General features: G+C 42.4%; 1 protein-coding gene across 1 annotated transcript in view; it reads right to left on the bottom strand.

Annotated features, from left to right (window-relative positions):
* The window catches only part of LOC103903310 (pleckstrin homology domain-containing family G member 7), a 36,578-nt gene that overhangs the window by 2,939 nt on the left and 8,726 nt on the right, over window positions 1-24,913 (bottom strand). The window contains exons 2-11 of the mRNA XM_019473416.1: window positions 21,399-21,548; window positions 19,210-19,305; window positions 16,840-16,935; window positions 15,426-15,539; window positions 13,218-13,392; window positions 11,142-11,257; window positions 10,240-10,333; window positions 6,795-6,874; window positions 5,294-5,453; window positions 1,275-1,372 (exon numbers count right to left, since the gene is read on the bottom strand). Coding sequence (XP_019328961.1) covers window positions 1,275-1,372; window positions 5,294-5,453; window positions 6,795-6,874; window positions 10,240-10,333; window positions 11,142-11,257; window positions 13,218-13,392; window positions 15,426-15,539; window positions 16,840-16,935; window positions 19,210-19,305; window positions 21,399-21,548 — 1,179 coding nt within the window. The remainder of the gene's footprint in view (window positions 1-1,274; window positions 1,373-5,293; window positions 5,454-6,794; window positions 6,875-10,239; window positions 10,334-11,141; window positions 11,258-13,217; window positions 13,393-15,425; window positions 15,540-16,839; window positions 16,936-19,209; window positions 19,306-21,398; window positions 21,549-24,913) is intronic.

Here is a 24,913-nt window from a genome sequence, read left to right as displayed (position 1 = left end):
AAATGGCCTCAAGTTGCACCAGGGGAGGTTTAGATTGGACGTGAGGAAAAATTTCTGTACTGAAGGAGTGGTGAAACATTGAAACAGGCTGCCCAGGGAAGTGGTTGAGTCACCATCCCTGGTGGTGACCCTGAGGTATTTAAAAGACGAGTAGATGAGGCACTTAGGGACATGGTTTAGTGGACATGGTGGTGTTGGGTTGACGGTTGGACTCGATGATCTTAGAGGTCTTTTCCAACCTTAATGATTCTATGAAATTGGGCTTCTTGGGAGCTGAAATAAGGTATTTCACTTTATCCAACTGGTGTTGGAAAGTCTGCCTTTCCTAGGGCTCAGAGTGCCTAAAGTCAACAAAATGCAGTAATGCCACCACATCTAAGTGAAAAGAACCTTTCACTGCAGGATTTTCTCCTTTGGTAAACTGGACTTGGGAGACATTGAGAAGATGGTAGCCAGCTGGTGTGAAGGCAGCTTTGGAAGGGAAAGGTAATATTTCAATAACAGGAGAAGGTAACGACTTCTTGAGTAGGTACCTATAGTGGACACCTATTCCAAGTACCAACCAGTGACTTGGAAATGGAAAGAATTCACTCATTGCTTTTCCCTGAAAAGTCTATCTACTGCGATTTACTTTTAAGAATTAGTATTAGTGGTAGTCAAATTTCTGTGCATTAGGTATCTGAGAATGAAATTCAACTTACAGGAGAAAAAAAATACTTCTGTGAAGTGCCTACCACACTTTCAGATGTTATATACAGCACTGTTACTAGAAATGTGATGTGGTGTGAAAATGAGGGGTAAATTTATATAACAGTGGAATTAATCATACCATCTGTTCAATCTGAAATTGCAAGATGTATGTCGTGCATAGATGAGCATGATACAGTTTTCTGATCTGAGTACTACTGCATATGAGTTGGGTGCGGGGGGGGTGTTTTGGTTGACTTCTCGGGGGGGGGCTGACCGTCTTCATTTCTGTGACACAAGAAATGGCTTTTTTTTTTTTTAGCAATCGGAAATTATAATGTTTTTCAACAAGAATATGACCTGCTATCAACCCTGTTACAAAATTGGTATGTGTTCAACAGCAAAAATTCTGTAACAAATGTGTGTTGCAGAACACTGGGGTGTTATTTTGGTTTGGTTTGGTTTTGGTCAAATGTCACAACTGTAATAGATTCTCAGCACAGCATGGCCACTTTTAGGCTGAGATCTTCCTTTAGGGAAAGCGTAGTTGTGTAATTAGAGAAGAAAAAAAAAGGTGTGCTACTTACCTTGGCAGTCTCTGTCTGAGCTTGTAGTAAGAAGACTGCTATGCACTGACGATACCTATTTTCGTGCTGTATTAGGAAAGCATTTCGCAGGCTGAAGACTGTGGAAAAAATATGGAGAAATGATATAAATTCCCTCGTGCAGCTGTCAGTCCAATTTTATATCACATTGTCTGATTACGATTGCAGAAATGATATGTGTAATCATCTTTTCTGATTCTTAATAGGGCAATGCACCCTGATAGGGTTAGTTTTTTGTTGTGCGGGAAGCTTTGTTATTTCAAAAAGTTAATTCTGCTTGCATTTGTTTTATTTTAATTAATTTATCATTGTGCAGCTAAGGTGCTTTTGAGTCTAGCTGAGGATCATTAAGAGAAGTTTCCATTCCAAGTGGACTAAATCATACCTGAAGTTAGAGAAAAACAAATATCAAAAATTAAAGATAAGGCCCCATTTTTATTTTATTTCAAACAGGTCCATATGACGGCTGCTACGTAGGGAAGTGGCTGCACTTGGGCTGATGGTGGGTTTGGGCTCTCCCTGGGGCATGTGCATGAGCTGGCGCTGATGCCCGGGGTGCCCCCGGTCGGCTGCTGGCAGCAATGTCTCGCAGGGCCGGGCATGTTGCCAGCAGCCCTTTGGTTCCTGCCAAACTTCTGCAGAAGTTAATCGGTGGCTCTGGGTATGACAGCAGCATCTCCTGGGTCCTGCAGATGACTTTGGGCATTATGGGGCAGGTTTCCCTTCAAGGGGACAAATCACCATCAACGTCGCATGTCTGGAGTGAAGGGGTAGCTTAAGTCTGCTACGAAGCAAGCTTGGGGGAAGAGGAGGGGGAAACATCTTCAGGTAGCCAAAATCCTGCAGCAGATGGCAGGTGTGCTTGGGTGGACTGTTTGTGGCAGGGAGGAGGGCACAGTAACGTGTTATAATGCACTGGATTCACGTGGCATTGCTTTTTTTAGCTGGAGTTGATGTTGCTGTAAACGAAGCAATGGTGAACGAGGTGCGGGATTGCCTCCCTGCGAGCGGTGGCCCTAAGCGGAGCCCTGCTCCTGAACCCATGCAGCCCGAGGAGAGCGCAGATCTTGAGCTGCCAAGACAAGGCAGCATTTTTCTGAGTCTCCTACAGTTGACATATCTTTTTGATAAACTTATCTAGTTCATGTAGTTTGCTGTGAAGCCTTGTACTATGTAGAGTATCTTGCTGCTGTGTAATGCTTCTTGTCCAAGCATTTCCAAGTGTTCTACAGTCAGACCTCAAAATGTTTCTGGAAGATAGTGTCCTATAATCCTAGTTTTATAGAAAAGGAAAGTGGAGCACAGACTGGTTAAATTACTGCAGCAAATCAGTTAGCAGCAGCAATTTGTAGCAGCCGAGGGGGTATGTTTCAGAACTCATGCCTTCTGTCTGTCTGTGGTCAATGAGAAATACAACTTTACAGTTCTAAAAATGTATTTTCTGGGAAATGCTTGGCATCAGGCTCTCAGTAATGTTTTTTAAAAGAAATTCTGTGGCTGTAAAGATTACCAGTCTTTGATATAGTGACATACCAGTGGGTCTGGCCCCTTCAAACTTGGTGTAAAGCATTAATAGTGGAGCAATAATAAGTAACTGCAAAAATTAAATCCAGAGCAGAATGTTAAAAGGGAAGCCATTTCCTAATCAGAAAGTAAGTTGCTGCTTCCGATCTTCAGAGATGGGTTCCTACTATTACACTTACATGTAAAGTTACATCTCTTGTATAAGGTCCTGGCATTTGCAGATAGTTCTGCTTTTAGGGTAGCTTCCCAGTGTTATGGGCACACCATTATCTCTCTTATCCCTTCACTGATACGTAGCAGGCTTTGGGCTAGAATTATCCTGTATCATTATCAGCCTCCTGCCTGCTGCCGAAAGGGTATTTCTATGAAATTGCAATATATATGTTTTTTTTCTAGTCCTTGTATTGAGGTATGTTTCTTTCCAAAGTGAAATCAACCCTTAGCAAGCTAATGGATGCAAAAGTACTTGTTAGATCAAAAATAAGAGTTTCATTTTTGATTAACATGGTGGATCACTACAAGTCACATGCTACCCTTTCTGAGAACATGCTAATTAATCTTTTACTGCCACCAGTAGTAAAAGTCTCCCTGAGACTGCAAATAAATTGGCAGCATTCCCCAAGGTCACACATTCCTGACAATATTTAATCTTTTCTTCTTTTTTTTTTTTTTCTTTTTTCCTGCAAAGGGACATTTTCCATTGGCAGTGGAAGTTTTGCTTGTTATTTTACACAAAATAGTGGAAATCTGAACTGCAAGGTCCCTGCAGTAATTTTTCTCACTATTTTTATCGTACCCTGCTCCAAGGGGTCCTGTATTAGGATGGGGCTTCCAAAGTGTTACAAGACTACAGGTAGGTAACGGAGACTGCCATAACTACAGCTGTAATGAAGCTGGCAGGAATATATGGGAGAGAAATCGGGCAATGAGGTCCAGAGTGCAGGGAAGGGCCATAACCAGTGGCCAGAGCCTGGGCTGGGATGCAGCAGGTAACTTTGTCTGTGCTGCTGGTTGCAGCTGGATCATGGGGATAGAAGGACCCTGGTTGGAAATGTCTGAATGTAGGAAATGCTGTCTTGGAAAAAAAATCCAAAAATCTTATTCCTATGTCCATTAATGGCTTTTATGCCCAATCTTGTATGTGCAAACCGGAGGGTGGCTGCACCGCCCTCTCCAGCACCCTCAAGGTGTCGACCTTGCAGCTATTCTGGGCTTAGGCAGGAATGTGGGGCTGCCCTCCCCTCCACCCTGCAGGCGAGAGGCGGTGGCTGCATTTGCTTCATTTCTGCTGGGTTGGTAGGGTGACTCATTAGGCAGACAGACGGTGCCTGGAGCACGTTTAAAAAAAAGGTTATTCTTCTCTGTGTTCATCCCCTTATCTCATCTTTAGTCATTTGCCTTTTATTGCCTACCTTTATTTCCTATCAGCATTGATGCTGAATGCTAATTACTCTGGGTGAATATATTTCAAAGTTACTTTACAGGCTCTATGTTTATTTTCCATATCTACTGATTTCCTACAGAGCACTCTAGCTCCCTGAGCTTTTCCTTCCAGTCTTTAAGATTAGGATGCCTGACAGGCCCTGGAGCCCAGAGATTTGCATTTCTCTTATTTCTCCTTGGTAAAGGAGGCTCCTGGGATCTGGGCAGTGTTAGACTGAGGTGTGCAAGAGCCTGCGTGAGCATCTCAGACCAAGGGGAGGCCTGATTTTTCATGCCTGCTCTCTCACCCAAGCTCTGATTTGGTGACTCCAGGGACGTTGTATTGGCAGGGTAAGGCTGGTCACACTCTGTGCAGGTCAGTCCTCCTCCCCTCCTCACCCAAGGACACAGCAGCAGGTGTTATTGGGGCAATTTCCCCTGGCGATGTGTTTGGATGTCTGTGAGCGAGGAAGCATTGACGTATGGTGGGTAATTTCCATCCTTCAATAGCTGGTAGGGAGGTGAGTAGGAGCAGCAGCAGGAGGTAAATCTCCTCTCCAGCCCCCTCGAGAATTGCTGCTGCACACGTGTGGGGACACCCAGGAGAGCAGTGTGCTGGGGTGTTGGGGAGTGGCACAACTGAAAACATGCTGCATAACTACTACAGAATTGAAAATGTACTTGGGAAAGAGGCACGGCGTTTGACAGAGCGTATTAGGATGGTTACGGCAAGGAAATACTTGGTTCATGAGAAAGAAGTCATTGGAGTCTTGATACCTCCTTTGGGGTGAATGGATAATATCTGACAGTCGCTGGTGTGTATGTGAAAGTCACTGTTAGAGGCGGGGGACACGGAGTGTGATGTCTGTGTTAGCAGGTCATGCCTCGCAGTAAGAGCAGAGCTGTGAAGCCAAACAGTGCTGAGGCACCAGCGTTTGCCCTCCAGGCATCTGGGGGTGGTTTGTGGGCAAACAGTGTCTTATCCTTACACTGCCGCGTACGCAATGCATTGAGGTGGTGTTTATGAAGAGGTTCAAATGCACATGGGCACGTACCTGTAACGTGGACGGGGTCAACGTTTTTCAGTATCAATCTGTCTAGTGGGATGGGCTGGTCTAGGACTGTGCAAAACCCACCCTCTCTTATGAAGGACTGCAGCTCAGGAGTGAGGGAAGGACAGACAGGGATTAAGCCAGTGTCTGAGCCCCCGTATTTCTGGGAATAGAAAATGAAGTTGGTTAGCTGGTTGTCTGCCATCTGTTCATGAAGTATAGGCACTAAACAGCCCTAAATTATGTGTTTTCTCTTATCAAAGGTACTCAGGCAGCTTATTTGCCTGAAGAACCTCAGAAAAACTCATTGGTACCTGGAGTTCTCCTGCAAGGTCACACTTTGTACTAAAAAACCACAAGAGAAATGCAATACAAATCCACAGGCAGAAAACAGTCAAAGGTGTTCAAAGGTCTCCCCCTCCCCCCCGCCCCTCCTTCTTTTAATAGCAGGACTTTTTCTCCATTCCTTGGAGGTGCATTTCCCCGTCTCCCCGTGCACACTTGCGGAACACACAATTGCTGGGGCTCCAGATGGGTCGCAGCCCCTCACAGAAGGTTCATCAACACACGTACGTAGGGCAACCCTCAAAGAGACTTGCCTGTGGGCACCAGGCCTCTTGAATCCCTACTCCCTTCATTCCCCCCCCGCTATGGGATGGTGCTGCTGTTCTACCATCTCTCACTGCGTGCCTTCTCTATCTCCTACAAAGGCAGAACAGGTGCTTCTTTAAAAGAAACCAAGAAGTCTTCAAATCAGACACAAACTACTTGAGATTTAGCACAGGTCCGCTTAGCCTTAATTTAAATCATCTTCATAAACTTAATTAGCTAGATACACTCCTACACTGAAGCTTTAGGAATTTCAGGTCATCCAGTCCCTTTTTTTTGGTGGCTAAATACAGATATTTATCATCTATAGAACTCTCTCTATAGCATCTTTCATCAATAAAAATTTTCTTAGAAGAGTCATTATATCTCCATTTTAAACCAAGGGAAATCAGGGCAAAGAGAGGACAGATACAACAAGCTGTGTTGGAACTGAGAATAAAGCCAACCTTCCATCTATTTTAGTATTTCCCTGTTTTCTTCCCTTTTTTTTTTTTTTTTTTTTACTACTTTCCAACAGTTCTGATATCTCTGGGATAAAAATTTCTCAGGTTGCTGGACTGAGTCATGAGGGGAGCATTAGAAAACTTACTACATTCTCGAAACTTTTCTGAGCTTTAGGAATCCAGCACATCAGAACACCACCAGGAAAATATTAAGGTCTTGTAATGTAAATTCTGTCTGTCATAGTGTTCCTGTAACATACTGAGCCTAGAAGCAGGGTTTTGAATCAGTGTTATGGTTTGCTATTAGCATAAGGAAGTATCACCCGTCCTTCATGCCGATCAGTCATCTTTTATTTTTGTTGTTAGATCAATCTTCCAAAGTACATTCAAAATATTTACCAAGGTAAAAAAACGTAACAACCGCAACCATGTATATCTCTATCCATTATTACCTTTTTGTTACGTTTAGTTTTGGTAATTAATAGGAAATCATCGAATAGGAAGAGGTAGACGTCAAGAAGTCTTGTGCTTTCTGAGGAGGAAAACAAAAAAAATCAGTTTGGTGGTGTGATTATTTTAAGGAATTGCTACTTCTAAGATGAGGCACATCTATGAGTCACTGCATCTTACAAAATGCTTTTAACAAAGAAGCATGGTTTCCAACATAGTAAACAACTACTCATCCCCTAGTCTGCACTCTCAAATGCAGCACTTAAAAAATCATGTGTCTCTTGATGATTTTGGCTACTAATACTTGTACCTTGTAGCAGCTACCTCATTATGAAAAAACAACTACTTGCCTGCCAGGAAAAGTGACCTGGATCACCTGGAGTACCTACAAATACAACAATCAGCATGCTATAAATTAGCAAATCTTACCTGGTAAACAGTGAACCTTCTGAAAATGGCAGAGGTAAAGGAATAGGGAAGTGCCACCTTTTCCTGGTACCTTTAAATACTGGTATGCTGCGCTCTTCACAGGCTTTTGCAGTGACAAAATGTTAATTGATAGCATTGCAAAAGCCTTTCAAAGACTACACAAAATAGTGTTGGCTTATCTTTTCTCCCTAGCTTAGAGGTCATGAGGATGTGAGGGGTATAACAACAAATGTCTGTGAGAATGTTTCAAAGTCTTTCAGGTTGATCTCCAAGCCATGTGGAAGATTCAGGTGGTATTATAATAAATAATAGGGAGCAATTTAACAAAAGCAAGAGTAATTTTTTAAGCAACTTCTTGCAGGAAACCTGGACTGTCTATTGGATTTGCAGAGTTTGGACCTTTGATCTCTTCCTTGTTTATGGCTCCTCCTATCCCTTTCCATGAATCTTTCTTTAATTTCCCTTTTTGGTCCCAACTTGCCATCCTATTTCACTTCCAGAATCGCCTCCTTTCTCTGCTGCAGGCTTTATCCTTTATAATCTGTCCTCTGGCTACTCTGTACCAATAGGGCATCTCTGGGTGTGAAAAGTAGGCATGAAATGCCCAGCTACTCTTCACAGCAAATGGGGTTGGTCAGAGCTATCCAGGCAATCTTGCAGGATCCTAAAATACTTTTTTGAGTGTTTGGTTCTGAAAGGTTTGGCTTGAAAACTTCTTGTCTCATTAATGTTGCACAAAGCGACTTCAGTAACTACTGAAAATTAAAATTCTAACTAGGTCATGGATCAGCCAGCTGCATGGAGAATACAGAAACTACCATGAGGACCTGCTTACGTGCCACTGGAGATTCAAGACGACTACAGACAAGCAAGTTAGTGTGTATTAGACATCTTATAAAAACTACCCTTCTGTAAGTTTCTATGAAGTCAAAAACTTCGTAGAGGGTTCTCCACAGCATCTCTTGTACAGCAATAGGCTTTTGTGGGTGTTACACAGGAAAGAATTATTTGTTGTAAACTTTGTCTACTGCTGTGGACAAACTTTTCTGTTTGATTTATACTGTGTTCACAGAGTCATTGAATGGCATCAGCTGGAAGGAACCTCTGGAGGTCTCTGGTCCAACCCACTGCTCCAAGCAGGCCAAGCTAGAGCAGGTTGTTCAGTCAAGTTTCGAATATGTCTGGGAAAGGAGACTCTGCAACCCCTCTGGTCCCCTGTACCAATATTTGACCACCCTCATTGTTAACAAGTTTTTCCAACTATCTAATGGGGGAATACCCCATGCTGCAACTTGCAGTTATGTTCATCCTTTCTGTGTGCAATGCCAAGATGCTTTAGCTCCATCTGCCTTAAACCAGCCATTAGGCAGTTGAAGACAACAGTAATGTCTTCCCTGAGCCTTCTCTTCCTACATCTGAACAAACCCACTTCTCTCAGCTGCTCCTATTCTCAGTTACAGGATTACAAAAAAAACTCATGCAACTGTGGTCTCAGTGATCTCAGTTTCATTCAAACAAGCGCAGTTCACCTTAACACCAAATTTGTGTGAGTCTGTTCAGAGTGGTGACTTCAGGATATGCTTCTTTCTGTTGTGAGGCATTTTATTTGACTTGTGATTTCATTTTTGTCTTGAAAGATATTTCATTCAGACAAGTGGCCAAATGCCAGGCACTTTTATATTGCAGATTGCAGGCAGCCGGCTGTCTTGATGGGTAAGAGTTATGCTTACACTTCCTTCTCCATTTTCTAATTACATATTGCAGAAAGAAATGTGGCCACCCGATGGCCACCCTTACCTCCTGCATTGGGAGCTCACGTCTCATCAAGAGAGCAATGAGTGCAGAGGAAAGCTTTGTCAGGAGAGGACTCGGTGGCTTGCTTTCTCCTCTGCCCACCCCCCCTAAACATCAGCAGCAACCTTTTCTTCTGCTCTCCATGTCCCTGATGTTGTGCCTTCTTCTCTGCTACTATAATTCTCCTCACATGGGAAGGAAAACAAAAACACTGAAAAATGGACTGTGTCCCTTTTGCTGCTCCCTTTATAACAGTAATAATGGTGGTGGGAGACAGAAAGTGTTGTGTGCTTATTCTCTTCACCTCTGCTCCTGAGGAGGTGGTGAAGGAAATGTAAGACATGGGCTGTGCTCATTTCTGTCAAACCATTGCTACAGCCCTGCAGCCACCATGGCACGCAGCTTCCAGCATCTTTTCAGATGATTGTCTTTTCCAAACTGCCCAGGCTCTGCTTCCTGCTCATGCAAGGAGGAAATTCTCCTCTCTTGTGCAGGTAGAGGTTCTGCAGTAGCTCCCCAGCAAGCAACCTGTGCCCTGCTACAAAGCGGTGCCTGTGTGTCTGGAGATGTGAGTCTCCACTCTGCCAGGGTGATAAACAGCTGCGAGCAGTGTTGTAGAAATCAACATGCTTGTGTGGGACCACTGTGCTACCTGTGGAGTTAATGGCATGTTGTATGAGTGCTCTGTTCATAAAAGGGAAGCCACCCGGCAGGATAACACCTTCTTGTTCCAAGGTATCCATCAAAACAACAGTCTTGGAGATGAAGTATGAAATAAAAATAGGAAAAACCTCTGGACTTTCCAGTAATTTTCAATGAAACACATAGCAGATATGGTGCCAGAGAGGTGAGGTATGTTGACATCGGTCCCCGGGCATGTAGGGCACCTTGTATAGGACAGTCTAAACTTCCCGTTTTCCTATTGCCACGTTCTTGAACCTGACAGTAAAACGCTCTCTTTGAGAGGCAGGCATTGGCCAGTCAAACTGATTTCTTCAGCACCTGGCAGACTGAATATCCAGATGTGACAATAAACAATCATGCAGATTACTCATGCTTTTGGCAGTTTGGCTGTTTCTCGGTCTCTCTCTGACAAGCTGTACACTTGCTTTTTCTTTCCCGCACCTGCCCAAATACTGTTGCAGAGGTTCATTCTGGACCTGCCATAACAAAATATGATTCTGTTAAGCTAACGCCTGATACCAGGACATTTAGGGATGTTACCTGCTATGGTTAGCCTTCCTTCATGAAGGAGAAGTCTGTTTGCTGAAGACAAAATGTTTTCACTGCTGTTTTCTCTTAAGCTTTGCTTCAAACACTTGACCCAAAAAAAAAGAGAGAGAGAGAGAGAAAATGGGGAATCTTGCATATCTGATGATGAACTAGGAGGCAATCAGCAGTTAAACAAACTGAGCACACGTGTGCTTTTACCTCAGGCTAAATACATCACACAGCTAATGACTGAGCATGTCTGAGTTTCTTCAGCAGTGCTATTGCTTAAATGTGTTTACGCTTTTGAAATGTTAAGTTGGGTTTTTCTTTTCTGGAGTGAGTTTAATGGTTTTTGCAGCCCTGTACGTGAACAGACATAATCCTTGAGGTGAGACCCACTTGATAATGTTACCATAATGCTGCTTAAAGTCTATCTGTATGGGTAAGGGAGTAACCGCAGCAGAAAGGTGCGCGTGTTCCCAGGTATGCTGTGTAATTTTTTGTAATGCTATTTAAATGTAAATAGAAATTTCTTTGGCTCAGCTTGAGGAGTGAGAGAGGCAAATAATTTCTACTTCGTATCCTCATAAACAGGTAGTAATACTTAGATCTATCCCATTTCATTTTGCCCCCTAAAAGCAAACACTGGAGAGTCCTCCTGGATCATACGATCGTACTCTCTTGGATGCTAGCTGAGAGCAACCCATGCTGCCATCCAAGGCACTGTGCACAGCCTGCGTGTTCAGCTACAGTGTTTGCAGTGCTCAGGCTGCAGCTGCTCCTGTCAGAGCAGAGCCATCCCCAGTAACTAAAATATAGACAATCAGACAATCAGCCAACTTAGACCACGCTATAAAGATAGATAGGAAACTAAACCTTCCTCAAGGAAAAATGCCTTTTAAAGAACCGCTTACCTCTGGGACAAAGAATCTCTTGTCACGATCCCAGACCTGAGGCCAAATTATGACCTCTTGCAGCTGCCTGAACTTCTGAAAGTTGTCCAACCACTTGACTTTACCTTCCAGATCCCCTGAAATATGTGAAACATCAGTTACTGCCAAGGCTGGCAAAACCAGTCCTTTTTCTAGAAGATGCTGAATACTTCCAGTGGAAGCCAAAGCACCCCACATGTGAAGCCCCAGGTGAAATCCTGGCTTCATTGTGAAAAATGCCTAAACTCCTCTTAGGTCAGCAGAGCCAGAATTTCAAACCATGCCTTCAAACATGCTTAAATTAACTGCTAAATGAAAAGGTTGTATTTACTAATCTGACTGGGGAACAGGGGGAATCATATAAAACTCAATTAAACTGTAATATTAAAAAGTTCTTTAAAAAACAATCCTGCCTTTCTAAACTGTCTGGGGTAGTGAGAGAAAAATAATTTTCATTGTATACAGCCTGGTCAAAAGACTGTTGAAAGTAATGAGAATTAATTTTTGGGGAAGTGGTGCCAGAAATGACTGAAGTATTTAACTGGGATGGGGGTGCCTCAGAATGTGAAAAATGGGGACTAAGTCTTTGCTGATTCAGGGCCATTATGAGGAAAACTTTAATGGACCTGCAACTTAAATTCCAGGTTTTTGTGTTGAGTGATATTGCAAATAACGGTTTCAGACACACACACACTCATACAACAGAAGGGGAATGCTGGGACTGCAACTGTTCCTTATGTCACTGATTCACTGATCAAAAAATGAAGGCAGATCTTTGTCAGGTGTCTGTGAGTAAAGAGGGGTCACCCCTCTATCTTTGGTTTCCTTGACCCAAAGGTATCTAAACTCTGGAAGGACCTATTTCTTTGCCAGTAATATTCCCCAGATATCCCATGGTCTTTTGGGGCCATACCTTCTGCTGTCCTCCCAGCAGAAGTCCCCAGACTAGTGACAAAACCATCTTATTTTCCTATGGGACCTGTTCCATGCTGAAAAGTGTGCTCCTTGTGTCCCATTAGGCTAGACTCCTCATAAGACTTGGCAAGAAGAGAAAGAACCTGAGTCTCTCTTTTAGGTGGTAATTCTGTCATTGGAGTTTTTACCCAAGAAGGAGGAGCCCCATATTTACTTATCTCTAGAAGACATTAACTCTCTCTCTGCCTCATCTCCCAAGGAGATGTTTGAGCCTTCAGCCTCCAGGATGGGGAGAAGGATGGCAGCAGAGAGCGAGCCACCATGCTGGGTGGCTCAAGGCCCTGGTGTGCTGCTGGTGAGGACGGAGCGCTGCCTGGCACCTCTCCTGCCAAGACTGGCAGGATAAGTGTTTTGCTGATGCACTGTCTTGTCTTTGATTTCAGCGGGGGCTGCATGAGGCCTTTGGGGAATAAACCTATCTGCTGATGTACTATATGACCATAAGACACTTAGAGATGCATTTATAGCTTCCCGAACAAGACTGAATTAATAAATTATTTAGAATTAATAAATTATTTACTTAAAAAAAAATGCAGGGAAAAAAATAAAAACATTCCTGGACCAACCCCTTCTTTTTCCACAATAGCTAGACAAAATCTGTAGCTGAGATAGCTCTTCAGCTACTTTACATGGTAGGACCCTGTCACTTAGTGAAAGGTCACTGCCATAAAATTCCCCTTGTGAGTGCAATTTTATCCTATTAAGGATTAGCCCCAACAAATCCTCCCTAGACATAAATCCAACTCAAAGACGTCTTTGTTTGAGATCTTTCTTGATTTGTTCCAATTTGTGATCTGCTCTTAATTGTTTGCATGTCACTGCAGACGGTTCTGAGCAAATACAAGTGACTCACTGATTTGGGAGTCCTGTGACCTTGCTCAGAGAGGCTTTGACAGCACAAGGGTGGCACCAATCATTTCATACAGAATAAGGAAGGGCTCAGAATTGTAGAAAGGCATGCACATCCTAATTGCATCTCTGCAGGGAGACTGGACCCATTCATACTCAAAGGACATGCACAAAAAGACCACATAACTTGCTAATTGTTAATTGCACACTTGACTTTTAACCTTAGCTACTTACGTATGGACTTTTCCACCTTCTCTTTAAGTGACCAGATAAAGTCTTTCTCTGTTTCACCAGTGCTCCTCTTCCAGATGTTGTTAAGGAGGAGGGGATAGCGTGTCAGTCGATGCAAAGGAGCGACCAGCAGCTCGGACAGATGCAGCCTCTTGCACTGTTCGTTTTGTTCACACCACTGCTGAAGACAAGGAAAACCTGCCTTAGGCCACAGCTTGTTCCCTAGTCAGCATCATCAGCTGACTGTAATGAGACAGGGACTAATTAAAGATGAACTTCTCGCACAGTAAGAGCACGGGCAGTGTAAAGGCTCTCTAGAGGGGGAATTGTGTCGCTCCTCCAAATTCACTTTCTGCATTGCTGCTTCCCGTTTCAGATGCTGTGGCCATGTTAGCAGATCAACCGGTGTTCTTTATCTGCCATTTTAATTTCATGAGGAAAACTTCAGTTACGTTTGAGGGCCACCTTATGCTTTAGGGTCACCTGCTGCTTCTCACTGGGGAACTGTTTCCTAGGCGTGAGTGTATGAAATCCTTGTCAGGGAGCAAGTGATGCGAAACTCCCAGGCCCTAAAAGCTGCAGAGTTTGGCTGCTACAAAGAGGTGTCCTCCCAGTTTTGGGCTGCCTGTGAGAAAAGCCCACTTCTTCAGGTTTCTCATTCTAAGCCTGTGATGTTGAAGATCAATCTTAAGTATTTACAGGACATACTGGTCTGCTAATGATAAGTTAGAAAGAGCAGAACCCTGTGCCCGGGAGCCCCACCGCTGCACTGGCTGGAGTTGTTGCTTCAGGCAGATGCAGTGTTGGCAGACAGAACCTGCTCTAATGCTGTAACTTTACAAAGACATCACTGATAGCTCTTTCCAGCCTTAGAGGGAAGTAAATGCTCACTTACTGGTAGTGGTTTGATACCAAGTTCTACATTTGCTTTACCTATGGTTAAGCAAGACCTGTCAGAGGAGCTAAAACACTGCCATTGCAGAGGGGTTGCTTGCTGTTCTATCCAGGATGTTGCTTCCTCCCTGTGGGCATGTGGGTCAGCAAATACCCGTGAGCGAGGAGAGCAGCCCGGCTTTCTTGCCAGGGCTCAGCAAAACCCACCCTGCTCTCTCATCGCGGGCTCCCAAGACACATGAAAGCACTGACATGCTCCTGAATTTCTACTCCCGTTGTTTTGGCTTGTCTCATATACCCCTTTCCTTAAGCAGAAGGAAGCCATCATACGCTTCTCCAGTTTTGAGGTTTGTGTATGTCACTGCTGATGTAGCATAGCGTAGAGGCTGGGGGCTGTTTTGTACTCAGCGAATGTGAGCCCTGTCATCTGCTAAAGCACATAATACCCTACGTACTGTGTTCCAACCCAACATCTAAACCAAGCTGATATGCAGGACACGTATCAAAGTAAAACACTTGAGAAAGATTTTACAATGATGTGGCTTGATTTTTGTTTCTTTTTTTCTGTAACTGTCTCACTTTGTTAAGGTGGAGGTCACCAAGTCAAGGGATTATGTGCAAAACATCTGAATGATAGAGGCTGGCAGTACATATTTTCTGCCTGCAAAAATGCAGCCAGTTGTTTCCTTTTGGCTTCCTCCTCTTGCCTGTTCTAAATTGACTTTCACATCTGTGTTCCAACCCAACATCTAAACCAAGCTGATATGCAGGACACGTATCAAAGTAAAACACTTGAGAAAGATTTTACAATGATGTGGCTTGATTTTTGTTTCTTTTTTTCTGTAACTGTCTCACTTTGTTAAGGTGGAGGTCACCAAGTCAAGGGATTATGTGCAAAACATCTGAATGATAGAGGCTGGCAGTACATATTTTCTGCCTGCAAAAATGCAGCCAGTTGTTTCCTTTTGGCTTCCTCCTCTTGCCTGTTCTAAATTGCACTTTCACATGTGCAGGGGAACATACGCCCAGAAGGGTAACTTCATATGTATGATACCCTCTGCAGTTCAAAAAATCTGTGTGAAATGCTATCTACACAGTTTTGCTTCCAATGAACTTTCCTAGTGCACTTTCACATGTGCAGGGGAACATACGCTCAGAAGGGTAACTTCATATCTATGATACCCTCTGCAGTGCAAAAAATCTGTGTGAAACGCTATCTACAGAGTTTTGCTTCCGATGAACTTTCCTAGACTGCTGTTAAAATCCTGTCATAAGGCAGGAAGGCTGAAGACAACAACAACCAAACCATCACTTTACTTTCAGGTAGATGCCGAAATCTTCCCTCTGTCTCAGGTTTTCCAAGTAGAAGACAGCGGAGGTATAATTAAGGCAATAAATCTGGTGTGTCTGGCAGAGGTCACCCTGGAAAAACTGCAGAAAAGACTTAGAAACTTATCAAGAAAGAAAAATGTCATGACAAAGGGAGGAACAACAGTTTTGGTTTTGTAATGTGCATTTTACCTGAGATTTCCTCATACCTAGGAAAATAGTGGAAGGGGGAAAGGGGGAGTTAAAAAAGTAAAGGGCAAGTTAAAAAGTAGTAAAAGTGGTAAAGTAGTAAAAAACCCACAACAGTGCTCAAGCAATGCATGGGAGCACAGTTCTAACAGCTCTGAAGAGGTGTGAAGCATTCTTAGACTTTGTTCTCATTAGAAATAAATGATGTGAAATTCATGTAGAAGCTGAAGATAAAAGCCACTATCTATGCAACAGCTTTACGTGGGCTCATATAGCATGTCATTTTATATCCAAGTGTGTTAGCTCTTGGAAATGTTTAATGCCATCCATGATAAAACTAATTTTTGTCTGGGATTTTGTCTGTCTCACATGAACATTATCGATAAGAACGCCTGGAGTCAGAGGTAACGGGGGTCAGAAGCCAAGCTCTAGCCTCCCTTTCCCTTTTTAAAATCCTAACCCCGAGGTAGGGTCTGTTTTAGTATGTTCCCAGAAGTTTTCTAATGGCTTCTACTGCTAGGGAAAGTTCAGGTCCATGAATTGATTTTCTGCCTGTATTAATATTTCCAACTTTTCGGTCACTGGGAAGTTGTGCAGGAAACAGAGCCTCTGGAGACTGCTGTTTGGACAACTGCCTTGTTTACCATGCAGACTGCCTGAAAGTGTTGCAGGGCAGTGCTTGGCAGCGGCAGGACAGCTGTGTCTGTGCCTCTCTCTTGCTTAGCCAACACAGGGCAAAGTGCAAGAGGTATTTCAGTCCCATTGAGCTCTTAATTAAGCACTTAAATACATTTGTGGGTCTGGTCCATGGACTAAAGGAAGGGTCTATGCGATGGAGTGGAAGGAGGCAGGGAACATCCAGCGATGGGGCTCTGGTCTGGTCTCAGGGAAACATCTTCCACAGAGCGAGAAGCTCGCCTCTGCCAGTGGCAAAGTCTCCTCAAGGTCTGGGCTACTGTTCCCCAGGAAAGGAAAATCTTTCCACACTTTGTTCCACACACAGAGCACCTTTCCATGATCGCCTCAAACATGCCAATGAATAAAAAGAAAAACATCCGGCAGACAGGAGATGCTTGGGGCTGAAACCAAACTGCCTGTGACAGATGGCATGTCCTTGACAGACTTGATTGCCCTAAAGCACCTGCATGCTATGATAAATGATCTGCTGCAAGGATCTGCTGAAACTAAGCAAGAATACTTCTAATTATGTTACCTTTCTGAGTATGGAGCTGAAATCTGTAGGAGATTCTGACTTGCTGACATGCTCCTTCACAGTTTCAAAAAAAGTTTTCAGAAAACTGAGACTTATCTAAGTAAGGGGAAAAAAAGGAGAAATTAGTATCAGTGATCTTCTGAAGTTAAGTTTAAAACAACCGTATTTCCCATCCCTGGTCTCTTCAAAGGCTCCAAGCCTAACGGGGTGCCTATACTTATCTCCCTGACATTGCCTGAATTAGCTTCAGAATTACGCCTGGAGTGCTTTAATTGGTCAGAAGCTAAAACAAATCTATACAAATACCCACTTACGTCGTGCTAATGCCATATGACAAAAGCTTTGAAACAAGATTAGTTATTCCATTTAAACTTATTTTAGAGTGGCAGCTGTATTTAACATGAATTGACATGAAAAATTACAATGGATGAATGGCATCTACTGGAAAACACTGATTGTGTATGACAGAGCTGTGACAATTAAGGAAGTCTTCACGGTCACTTGAAGAAGATACCGTCTTTCATAGTTTGAGTTTGTTTCATGATATTGGAGATGACAGAAATGTCTATAAAATACTATAAAAAGTCACATATTCCCCATAAGTTAACTTTATATGTTTGCACTGGATTCAAGGGTGCCCACGCTGTCAGTGGGTGAAAGCCTGCTCCTAAGCCCACACTTGCCTCCTGAACACACTTTGCACGCAAATTCATGACCAGGCTCAGCTTTAGGCCAAATTTTAGGCCAGAAGGGAACACCATCCTCTGTGATATTGCTATGAACTGCTGTTGTAACTGCACAGACTTCTTTTTTTCGTGTATTTATGGGGGCAGGGTTGCTTATAGAATGGTGCATTTCTTTCATTTTGACAAGGGTGCATTTTACACCTTTTACAGCATGCATTTTTTCATGGATTCAGCCTGCTGTCAAGAAGAAATGCATGCTGCAAAACACATGGAAAAAAAGCATAAAAGGCATTCATTTGGCAGCTACTTTCTCCTACATTTGATCACTATTTTATATACAAATATGCATAATAGATAATTATTTATCATCCTCATTAATAAGGACAACAAAATTAGAAAACAAAATAGAAAATGTATTAAAGATAATTCTCTCAAGACACAACCAAGCTCCAGCCAAGCTCAAAGCTTTTGTGGTCACTAAATGGCACACAGCAATATAGTCCACTCCCTTTGAACAAGAACAAAGGAATCGGCAGCCACACATCCACTAAACTCTAGTAGTTGGCTGCATATATGGTCTTAGCCCACAACAAGCGCAAGGTGAAACACATCAGCTAAAAATCTCTTTCCTTGTATCTCCAAACCTGCTCAGGTGCTCACTTACAGCAGCTCACCTGGTGTGTGGTCAGTCACTGAGCAGAGGTGACTTGCTCATGTGTTTGAGCTCTGGCTAATTGTCCCTACTCTGAAGAGCTTCCCTGCTTTTCTTGTTTTGGCTAAAAAGGGAGATGTTATCTGTTAAGGCAGGGGAATTACAATAAGGGAAAGAACTTGAAGTAAGCAGCTGGTTTAGGTCTTGTGAGCAGTCATTCAACTTATGCAGCTGAAGAGCCCCTTCCAAAATTCACTTTGCTATGAAGGGTGAGGTGTACTGTAAAAGAGCTCTCAAGCTAAGAAAACCTTCTGATTTGCTTCTAAAGTTATGTAAAAGCTATTTTGGGCTTATGGGTTCCTTTAACTTTCAGGAGCTGAAAATGGTCTCCCAGCAACTGGCCACAAGCAGCAAAGAGCTGGAGCACATCACAGCCAAGCCTCATGGTCTCCCTCCTCCTGGAAGCTGGAGGGTAAGTAGCACATGAACACAGAGCATCCAGTCTGTGTGGGAGATATCCTTCCACCCACACCGAGGGAAACCCCAGCTGGAGAGGGGTGATCATAATTTTGTTTTAACTTGTTCTACAGGAGTGGCATAATAGATAGCAAAGTCTCTGTGCCCATCTGTTTGTGAAAGGAAACTTGTTATTGCAGTTATTTTGCCATTCTTACTGATTTGCTGTAAGGATTGTGCAGTCGGAGTTTATCTTCACAAATCCTTTTAAAAGGATGCTGTTTATGAGAATTAGTCTCAAAGTCGTGTTTACTTCAGAAATAACTGCCAAATGAGCTCTCCTCCATGTTCAAATGCCTGTTTATCTTTTGCTGGAGGCACATGAGAATAATTTGCACTGCTGAAATTTGACCCCCACTGATATACCAAATAGAAATGAAAGAAAGACTAATTATTTGAACCAAGTTCCAAATGTGAGCATTGAATCTGAATAGAAGCTTTATGGATGGTTTCTTGTCTCCTTTTATTGGGCTGGTTGATTTCTGATCTCAGTAAGACTTTTAGTTTTTTACTCACCTTGTTTAACTCCTCTAAGTTTGCAAAAAGTCTCCACAAGTCCACATCCAAGAGAAATTCATTACTCTGGAGGTATTTGAGAGTGTTCATAAATATCTTTAAAAACAAAACAAATCCATGTTATTTACTATTTGTGCCAATTCAATACATCTCTTTTTTCTCCCCCCCCGAAAAGAACATGTTTGCATTGTAATTCTCATGAAATGATCATTTGATTTGGGGAGGGCAGAAGACGGCACTTTGAGAAACTTTTCCTGACCTGCCTGAAGGCTAAATATTGGGCTTTGTGCGAGGAGGAGGGTATGAATGATGTCTCTGGGGTGTCTCTGCGGCTGCTACGGAGACAGCTATGTCCCTGCTGTGCTCTCTGGCAGAAGAGGGGCAACTGAGCCCCCTGCAGATCCATGTGAAGGAATTAATAACATCAGAGCCATAGTTACAGATTTCTATGACCTTTCTAAATGCTTTCCTTCCTACCTCATGTATCTGCTGCTATATAAGTTGTTTAGAGTTACTATGGGAAAAAAAATATTGTTGGAACAGCATAAGTAGAGGGCTCATGAAGGTTTTTAATCTCTTTGGATTGTTTTATTAACCTGTATTGAGTGAAAACTGCATGTGTATTTATTGGCTGTTTAAGGTCTTGTATCATTTAAGCTCTGATGGTGATCTTGGAGCTGTGCTGAATCTAACCTAAATCTGAAAAAGGCTTAAAAAATGTAGATTACCGGGTAGAATTTTTTGTATATGTGTGAAAAGCATTAATGAAAAAACCCATCACCCAGCTGCCAAGACTGAAGAGCTAGTGAGAGTGTTTGCTTAGCCTTGTGTAATTCCAGTTGTTGTGAACAGTTGACCTGAGAGCTTAAAGGGGATTTACGGTGGTCTTAAAGTTCCCTGTGGAGATTCATTAAAATCAGTGGAATATTTCTATACTGGGAAGAACTTAGAGTAGCAGGTATCTGTAAAACTGTCTACCCAAATTCAGTGGGTTCTTTCTTTGGCAGGAGAGTTTGGGAAGCTGGCATGGACTGAAAAGTTTATCATTCATGGGTCACGGCAACCGTGACATTTATCTTCTCAGAAGAAAGAGTCTAGAAGGAAGGATGCTTCCATCCTGCCTTGGACCTATAGCTGGTCCTGTTCCCTTTCGTCTCCCTTCCTGTTCTGCCCCACCAAGGAGGAATTCAACCCACTCCTCTATTCCCTTTACTTTGCAGTACTTCTTGTACTGCCTAGGCTAACTTTTCAGCAACATGGAAAAGGTTTCACTAATCTTTTTCCTTTGACTAATAAGAAAACAGAAATTGTCTGTGCAGAATAAAAGAAAAAATGATAGGAAGATATTTAGGGAAGCTTCCATCCTTTTAAATGGGTACACTAACTTTTGATGTGTGATGAATGTAAATACTGCAGCTATTCTTGTAACAGTGTGTAGTATTCTTGTCCATATTTCAAAGCTCTTAGAATTCACCAGGATGGAAGCAATTTGGATTTTTTTGGGAGAGTTGTTTTTTAGTTTGTTTGTTTTCTTGTAATATTAGAACTACAGGTCTGCTGAATTCTGAGGTTTTCATGCTCTAGTCAGGATAATCTAACCACAGCTCTATAGGAAGTTATTCTTGTAACAGTGTGTAGTATTCTTGTCCATATTTCAAAGCTCTTAGAATTCACCAGGATGGAAGCAATTTGGATTTTTTTGGGAGAGTTGTTTTTTGTTTTTTTTTTTTTTTTGTAATATTAGAACTACAGGTCTGCTGAATTCTGAGGTTTTCATGCTCTAGTCAGGATAATCTAACCACAGCTCTATAGGAAGTTAAATGAAGAGTATAATATTACAGACTAGTGGTAGAGAAATATCCAGTAGAGTCAATTGGAGAGTGGCTTCAGTTCAGAGCTAGTGAAAGGAATAATGGAATATCAGCCGAAATTACTGGAAGGATCTGCAATCAGATGGTGTTTACAAAGCACCAGAAAGTGATGTCAAGAAGAAAAGATGCCATCAAGAAAATAAAAACCAAAGGGAATTGTGGAAAAAGGATGAGCAGGCAAGACGGGAGAAAAACCAAGCGCTTAAGTCATTCCCCCATAGACACCCAATGAGACGTTACAGGTGGCTGTATGTCTGCCATGCTGACAGCAGGGCAAATAATGTTTCATTATTTTTGAGAAATGAAATCTGAAGTTACCATCTTGAGAACCAGCAAATGATCCAGAAAGTAAGTGCATTCACTTGTGAAAAGTTCCCACACTGCTGCTTCTTTTTTCACTTCTAACCGGTAGTTGACATCTTTCTGCTCAGTCTGTTGTGCCTTTATAAATTCATGCCAGGATTTACTCTATTTAATGAAGAAGAAAGAAAACCACTGACTGTTGCATCACCTGCTTCCGACCTTATGAAAAGAATCTATGATCTATTTGCCCATTTAAAGAGCCTGGCTGCCAGTATTAGTGATTCTTCTTCTGAAAGCTTAAAGATTCCTTTAAAAAGATTAAAAAACCTGACATTTTCCTCCAGAATATTTATAATATAAACACACTGAATTGAAAGTAACACAGTATGATAGTCTATGTTTGTAGGATGCTGTATCAAAAAATAGTGGGCAGCTTGCAATGCTAAGGAATTTAATTTGTCATGCTGCTACTGCTACTGGAAAGCAGGGACCTTGCAATGCTAAGGAATTTAATTTGTCATACTGCTACTGGAAAGCAGGGATGGATGAGAGCTTCCTATTTTCCAGATGGTAAAATCAAGGTACCGAAAGACTAGGTCTTCATAGGTACTTGGATATTGTTTTGTTTAGTCCTAAGGTGGCCACTATCACCTTCCTGACCTGCTCCAAAGTCAGATGTTCATATATAAGTTAGGCATTGACAAGAGTCTTCAACAACCAAGTCTATGGGGAACTGCATATAACAGCCTGCTGTGAGCAGCAAAAGGTTTGCTTTGGAGGCGGGATGGTGTCAGGTGTGGGTTATCTGAATATCACCCTGGTAGCCCAAGCTTGGTGTTTCTATGGCTAGGGGGCCCTGGAGGCCAGGAGCCTTGTTTATCTGGCAGACAGGCTTGGATGGGATTTCTGCAGCTGAACCTTGGTGTTGGCACTGGCCTCTCCGTGGCAGCCTCTGAACGCACACCTAAGGCAGCAGTGGGGGTGACCGTGCCCCATTTGGCATCCCTGTGATGCCATAACTTCTTTCCCCAGATCTGCAGGCACTGCTGAGAGGGTTGTCTTGATGCCTTTTTCTGAAGGTGGTACCTCCTTGATCTAGGGCAGTCTGGAAGCCTGGCAAAATCCAGGTGGTTGTGAGGGCCCTTGCTAACCACCTGCGACACTCATAGTTTCCCCCTCGCCCCTCCATTTCAAACAACAAAAATATACCTTATGCTTATGCATTAATTTTGCAGAAAGGTCTCATATCCAGATTAATGTAGTGAAAAATGGTAACTTGAAAAGAACACAAAGTTTTATCTCTATCTTTAAGTATCCTTGGTACAGTATACTGAGTATTTTGATACCTTAAAGCAGAAAAAATCATATGTGCTGCAGTCTATGATCTTAACGGTTGAAAGACAGTTTTCCAGATCAGATGCTTGCTTCTGTTTGTCTTTACCCTGTTGAATGACAAAAAACCCCCCGGATTCATACAATGTTTTAAAGACCAATAAGAAGTTTACCCAGCTCAGTAACCTTGCTCGGATCTGTAAGGAGCTTGCCCTTAACTGAGCGATTTCCTCATATTTCCAGGCTCTCCTACACAGAGGTGAGGCAGTGATGGTAGGTTTATTTTTACCTATGGATGGGGTGTGTAGGTGGCTTAAGTGTGGGTGTGTAAGATCTTATTTATGTAACACAGAAATATTTGGCAGGGCAAGTCATTGGTATGGCAACAGACAACGGGCTACCCTCAGCAGACAGAACAAATAAAATATTTTGCTTCCTTCAGCACTGTCAGAAGTAGGAGACAACAAACTCATAGTTGAAATCATCCTCCTGCCACAGGTGTACAAATCTTGTGTGTTTATTTTTATTTTTAAAAATTTTTTGTGAGCTACGTATTGAAAAAACTCCTTTGGTCAGCTGCAGAGTAGTGTCTATAAAATGAGCTTTTAGAAAGCTTAAAGAGCAGAAGTTGTCTGTCTGTGTGAGGGATCATGAAATAAAAACAATTGCTTTTGGTTTGGCTTTGTTTTTGAGGCCAACAGTGCCATGTAAAAAGTTTAACCAATATTTATGAACTCTAATTTAGCATTGTTAGCATGGACTTATAAGGTGTTTGCCTAAGTTTTATCTGCTCTCTGGAACTGTATACTCATACTTCATGGATTTCTATTGTCTGAACTTTAGGCACTGAACTTAAGCCAATTTTGAAATATGTGTTTGATTATAATATTTGAAATTCAGAGTTTAAGCTCAACTCTTAGTTTTGAAAGATAGCTTGAAATGGAGCAGAAATGATAATGCCATTATATATACACACACTTAACTGATGCACCAGCAAATGAATCTTCATAAATTAAATTTTATAGCATTTAATAGTCTCAGAAATCAATTTTGGCTAAATATCAAATGCATTTTATTGCAAATTTCAAATATTTTGCTGAATTTATAAATTCTCAGTTTTAGGCCATGCTCCTTCAAATGCTATAGAAATGCTATCAAATGAAGTGGGAACTCTTGTACATGCTAATCTGAGTACTTGCATTGGTTTCACTTGCACAAACTCTTCTTTGATAGTTGAGATTTAGAAGATAAAATGCAAAAAATATTAGGAAGAGACTGTTCACAATTACATGTTTAGGGGTGCAAAGTTATCAAGACACTTGCAAATCACTTTTTGAATGATGAACAACACTCAAAAAGGAAATTCAGATACCATAGTAAGTGAAAATTTTCTTAGCTGGAAAAGACAAGGAAATGTGTTAGATAAGGAAATTAACTGAAGTGTGTTGGTGTGTATGCTTTTACTGGAGAGCGTGAGGGTGCCCACGAGGACAGCAAAGGCCTAAGAAAGCATCTAAAAAGCTATTCTGACAGGTAAAGCCTAGATCCCTTCCATGTGAGTGGGAGTTAGACAGATACTCCAGAGCCCTAAGGCACTAAGGTCTAGGTTGGCATGCAGAAAGTACAGGATACAGTGTGGTCAAAGCAACAATGCAACTGACTTACCCACCTTGTGCTCTCTTACACCGGGGAGCTGTACTGGACCTGCTGCCACCACTGAACACCTTGAATGAGAGCTCCCGCGTTGCCCACCCCATTCTGCCCTCCTGGTGCCAAGGGCACCTCTCTTCCCACCACCCATGGGGATGGGGAACAGCGGCACTGACTGTGTTTTCATGTGCATCACGTGCAGTGGCACTAGTGACTGCACTGGAGCCACCCTACCATCATTGCAGATTAATGTCCAAGCAGTCCCAGGGTGGGCTGAGACCTCTGAGTTCAGCTCACCTGCTGGCTGCCTTTCCCCAAGGGCAGTAAAGAAAAGAAACTCTTTTTACCCAGGTTAGTTATGGGAGAAGGCAAGGTCAGTGCAAGGAAAAAAACATGGTAAAATACTCACAACTCCTCTTTTGGCAAATGGCCACCTTGGCTTTTTGGACTCTAATGGGTAAAACAAATGCGTTATCAGTAAAGAAACAGATAGCTAAAAATAAAACTGTTATTTATATGTTTTGTTGGTTTTTTTGGGGGGTGGATTT

Source organism: Aptenodytes forsteri, unplaced genomic scaffold (assembly GCF_000699145.1).
Source record: "Aptenodytes forsteri isolate BGI_AS27 unplaced genomic scaffold, ASM69914v1 Scaffold53, whole genome shotgun sequence".
Lineage (NCBI taxonomy): Eukaryota > Metazoa > Chordata > Aves > Sphenisciformes > Spheniscidae > Aptenodytes > Aptenodytes forsteri.
This window is presented reverse-complemented; position numbering and strand designations above follow the sequence as displayed.